At 38.0% G+C, this 1124-nt stretch overlaps 1 protein-coding gene across 1 annotated transcript; it reads left to right on the top strand.

The window, feature by feature from the left end:
- Positions 1-442: 442 nt before the first annotated feature.
- Positions 443-876, top strand: LOC141229509 (Ig heavy chain V region XIG14). Its single transcript, XM_073667533.1, has 2 exons — positions 443-479; positions 569-876. Exons 1-2 carry the CDS (start codon positions 443-445, stop codon positions 874-876), a joined length of 345 nt encoding a protein of 114 aa, XP_073523634.1.
- Positions 877-1124: the final 248 nt, after the last annotated feature.

Raw genomic sequence — 1124 nt, 5'->3', positions numbered from 1 at the left:
ATGAGGGATTTTAGTAAAAGCAGTGGTGATAAGAAGATGCGACTTGGACTGAATTGATATCAGTGAGGAGCAGAGGCGCTGGAGGGGGAGCAGTGAGGTGAGTATAAGTATTTGTTTATTTTTTACATTTTACATTGATTATCCTCTGGCGTCTGGAGAGACCCCATATCATAATAAGGGACATTCAATTTGCAGAGAATAACACGTTTTCCTGGGAAAATTTGCATGAACAGGCAAATTCAAATTTTGCCTGCTTCCCTCGTCTTCAATTGTAAAATAATCTAATATCATGCTAATGTCTGTAATTTATATCCTCCTACATTCATCACTAGAACCCAGTATGACGTCTATGCAAATATGTATGACTCCAGCATATAAAGGGTTAGAGAATTCTCCTCTTTATCTCAGTTATCTTTGTCACATTGTAAATTGATCAGTGACAATGTATCTTCTATTACTGCTGGTGTTTATCCCAATAAGTAAGTTATATATATATTGTTTCTGTATTGTATATGTAATGATCTAGGCTATTTTAAGTCACATTTTTTACTTTGTTCTCATATTTCAGGCGTCCTCAGTCAGACATTACAGGAGTCCGGTCCAAGACTTGTGAAACCTTCACAGGAACTAAAACTGACCTGTACAGTCTCTGGGTTTGAGTTAACCAGTTATGATATTCACTGGATCAGACAAGCCCCTGGGAAAGGACTGGAATGGATTGGAAGAATATGGACTGATGGTGGTACTGTGTATGCTGATTCACTGAAGAGCAGAACCACAATCACAAAAGACAACGCCAAGAAGCAGGTCTATCTCCAGATGAATAACATGGAGGCTGCAGACACCGGAGATTATTATTGTGCAAGATACACATAAATATAAAGTAATGAGGAGATCAGACAAAATCCTGCTGTGTCTCACTGGTTATAGAAAACCACAAGAGGAAGAGAGTTACTGAAACATTATAAAGACATTAACTATTTTTCAACAAATTAACCACAACCCCATCCTCCGACAGAGAACGAGAGCAGTTTTACTTGACATGTAACCTAATTTTGTCTGTCACCACTTATGTGCAATGGATATCAATATATGTTTATGAATCATGTTCAGGAGCTGAGGCC

Source organism: Phyllobates terribilis, unplaced genomic scaffold (genome assembly GCF_046119375.1).
Source record: "Phyllobates terribilis strain yellow unplaced genomic scaffold, ASM4611937v1 Scaffold_1__5_contigs__length_1240528914, whole genome shotgun sequence".
Lineage (NCBI taxonomy): Eukaryota > Metazoa > Chordata > Amphibia > Anura > Dendrobatidae > Phyllobates > Phyllobates terribilis.
This window is presented reverse-complemented; position numbering and strand designations above follow the sequence as displayed.

What these genes read in the sequence shown, in the direction of transcription:
- LOC141229509 (XM_073667533.1), top strand. Translation starts at nt 443, where the DNA reads ATGTATCTTCTATTACTGCTGGTGTTTATCCCAATAA. An exon ending in GCTGGTGTTTATCCCAATAA is followed by an intron (nt 480 to 568) that starts GTAAGTTATATA and finishes CTCATATTTCAG; the next exon opens with GCGTCCTCAGTCAGACATTA.